This window comes from Mus caroli, chromosome X (assembly GCF_900094665.2).
Source record: "Mus caroli chromosome X, CAROLI_EIJ_v1.1, whole genome shotgun sequence".
NCBI lineage: Eukaryota > Metazoa > Chordata > Mammalia > Rodentia > Muridae > Mus > Mus caroli.
The window spans coordinates 69534272-69537009 of record NC_034589.1 but is presented as its reverse complement, the minus strand read 5'-3'; the positions used below and the strand labels follow the sequence as shown (position 1 = coordinate 69537009).

Genomic DNA, 2738 nt, shown 5'->3' with positions numbered 1-2738 from the left:
CCTGGAAGTCAGGCTGCTCCAGGCAGCCCCAGCCCAGGGAGTGCTGTAGGGTCTGGAGCAGCAGCTGAAGAGGCAGCTGTCATTCCTCACAGCGAGCAGGCGACACTTGTCCCTGGGGCCAGCGGAGATACTACATCAACTGGAAATCCACTCCTGGAGTTGTATCCTTTACTAGGAGACCGTGGCAGGGCCTACCGGAAGATAAGGAGGCTAAAACTTCCATGAAAGGCTTCCGGGGCACAGCTGACTAGGGATAGGACAGACAGGTACAATGTGGGCAGGCAGTCATGACAGGACAAGGAGACTCCTTGCCTGAGAGGGCTGAAGAGTATAGAAGAAGACGAGGACCACTGGGGAGGTAGGAGATGACTGGGCTTTGGTTGCAGGAGGGTTCTTTGCCAGGCAGGCCTAGTAGGTCTCTCCAGGCAAAGGTAGAGTATGCAGCGGATAGTGCCTTAACATCATCTCCTCCCAGCTCTGTAACAGTGCCTTTCAGGACTGCAGTGGAGGCAGACATGGCACGCAGATCCCTGGTCGCCAATGCCCGTCCCCAGCAAGCGATGGTTCAGCAGGAGTTAACAGTGAATGACAGTATCCTGGCTGTGTCAGTATTCCAAAAGTCTGGAGGGGTGGCATCAAGNTTGGGAGGCAGTGTGCACTCTAGTGGTGCCCTAAGGGAGACACTGGAGGGATTTTAAGTAAGCAGGAAGACATTGGGGTGGCGGACCCGAACAGATCCTTCATCATTTACCCGACAGTGTCTCTTCTCTCTCAATTTTAGTGGATGGACTACTGATGACCCTGTCTTCTTCCGGATTCCAATCAACACTTTCCTTGACCAGCTCTCCCTGGTGATGAGAAACATTCAGCGCCTGGAGTTTGTGGCTGTTGTCAAACGAGGACAAGGAAGAANTCGTGAATCCTAACATGTTACCAGATACAAGAAAAGTCAGAGCGTTTCCTGTTTTGAGTAGTTGTTATTTTGAACTTAACCTTCAGCGCTGCAATGCTGTGTGCTCCATATCAGTCAGTATCTTTCAGTTACTGAAGGAATGCGTGTTTAAATGTTACTGAACAAAATAAAAAAGAGCAAATATTTTTCATCTGATTTTACTTTAAAGTGGCAGAAACCTCCAGAATTTCTCTCATCTGTGTGCTCCGGTGGAGAAAAAGTTCTGGAATTTAAATGTTTGAGTAGTCCAAAGTAATGTAAGACAGTTTGGGATATGGAAGGAAAATTCAATTCTGTAATTTCAGTCAAGCAACACAAATTANTGACAATATTTTACAAATCCAGATGCTTGTATATGTACTGGTTCATTTTGTGAGGATCACATATTTGCACGTGCATGTGTTTGTGTGTATACAAACATGTATGCTTTGTATATGGAAGCCAGATGTAGACTGGGGATGTCTACTCTAGGGGCCTGGATTACTTTGTTGTTTGTTTTATTTTATTTTATTTTGTTTTGTCTGTTAGCGAATCCAGAGATTAAAGCTTACCAATTTCGGTTTGTAGAGCAGCTGTGCCACTTAAGGAAGACTCTGGCAGTAAAAGGAACCCCTGATGAATGACCTGACCAGGTCAGCAGAATTCAGAAGGGGACACTTTCCTTCCAGGGAGGTGATGGGACATCTAACTTGCAACCAGCTCCACCTTTTCTTTTCTTTTCTTTTCTTTTCTTTTCTTCTCTTCTCTTTTCTTAACTGTTTTCAGCTTTATAAGGCTGACATAGATGAGCCCTATAATGAAGCTTCCTCATAAGATGGCTACTAATTTTCGCACGTATATTAGTGACAGTTTAGCTCCACTGGCCAGGACAAACATGATGTTTTCCTTGTGTAAATGTTGGGAATCATCAGCCTGCAGCTTCCTTTTATATTTGAGGTCTTCCTTCCTTCCTTTCTTTCTTTCTTTCTGTCTGTCTTTCTTTCTCCCTCCCTCCCTCTCTTCCTTCCTTCCTTCCTTCCTCCCTTCCTTCATTTCTTCCTTCTTTCATCCCACCCTCCCTCCTTCCCAATCCTTCCTTCCTTCCTTCCTCCCTTCCTTTATTTCTTTCTTCCTTCTTTCCTCCCACCTTCCATCCCTCCCTCCCTTACTTCCTTCTTTCCTTCCTTCCCTTTCAAACCAGATACTCTTAACTTAGGGGTGTCCAAATAATGGAATGTGATGCCAGATTAGTATCATTTAAATTCGTGACAGGGACCAAATACCAAAATGGTACCTAATCAGTCACTTAGCTGGATATAGAACCTGTNACTCACCAGCCCCAGCTGCCTGATGCCATGTGAAGGAACAAACTGGTTTTGGATTTTTTTTCTTTACAGCTTTAATGTGATATAATTTATTTAAAACTTTGTTTTAATAAAACCTGTTTTCAGAAACAGGTAAGTATAGATATAAATAGGCAGAGCCTTGCAAGTGATTCCACTTGGCAGGATAGGGTGGGAATGTTTTCTAGTGATTCTGTTTCCTGCTAAAGGGTGGCACTCATGGAGCAAGGAACTATGGTTCTCTCTTAGGATGTAGAAGAGTAGTAAGCAGCCATGCCTACTGTGGGACAAGGGGCACAGGCTTTCTCATTCTCTTCCCCACCCCCACCCCACTCCCATTTTCCTAAAAATTAGCAACTGCAGAGGCACATTCCAGTTACCAAGTAAAACTTGAGTTGAGCTCGGTGTCAGAACTCTTGTTGCCAACTTGTCACTCCTGATGACCAGGTGTTTTTCTTGTTGCC

General features: G+C 44.9%; 1 protein-coding gene across 1 annotated transcript in view; it reads left to right on the top strand.

Moving 5' to 3' along the window:
- LOC110287284 (cancer/testis antigen 1-like) overlaps positions 1–1082 on the top strand; it is a 13318-nt gene extending 12236 nt beyond the window's left edge. Inside the window, exons 2-3 of the mRNA XM_021153940.1 lie at positions 476–604; positions 782–1082. Coding sequence (XP_021009599.1) covers positions 476–604; positions 782–926 — 274 coding nt within the window. The 3' untranslated portion in view covers positions 927–1082. The remainder of the gene's footprint in view (positions 1–475; positions 605–781) is intronic.
- The last annotated feature ends 1656 nt before the right edge of the window (positions 1083–2738 follow it).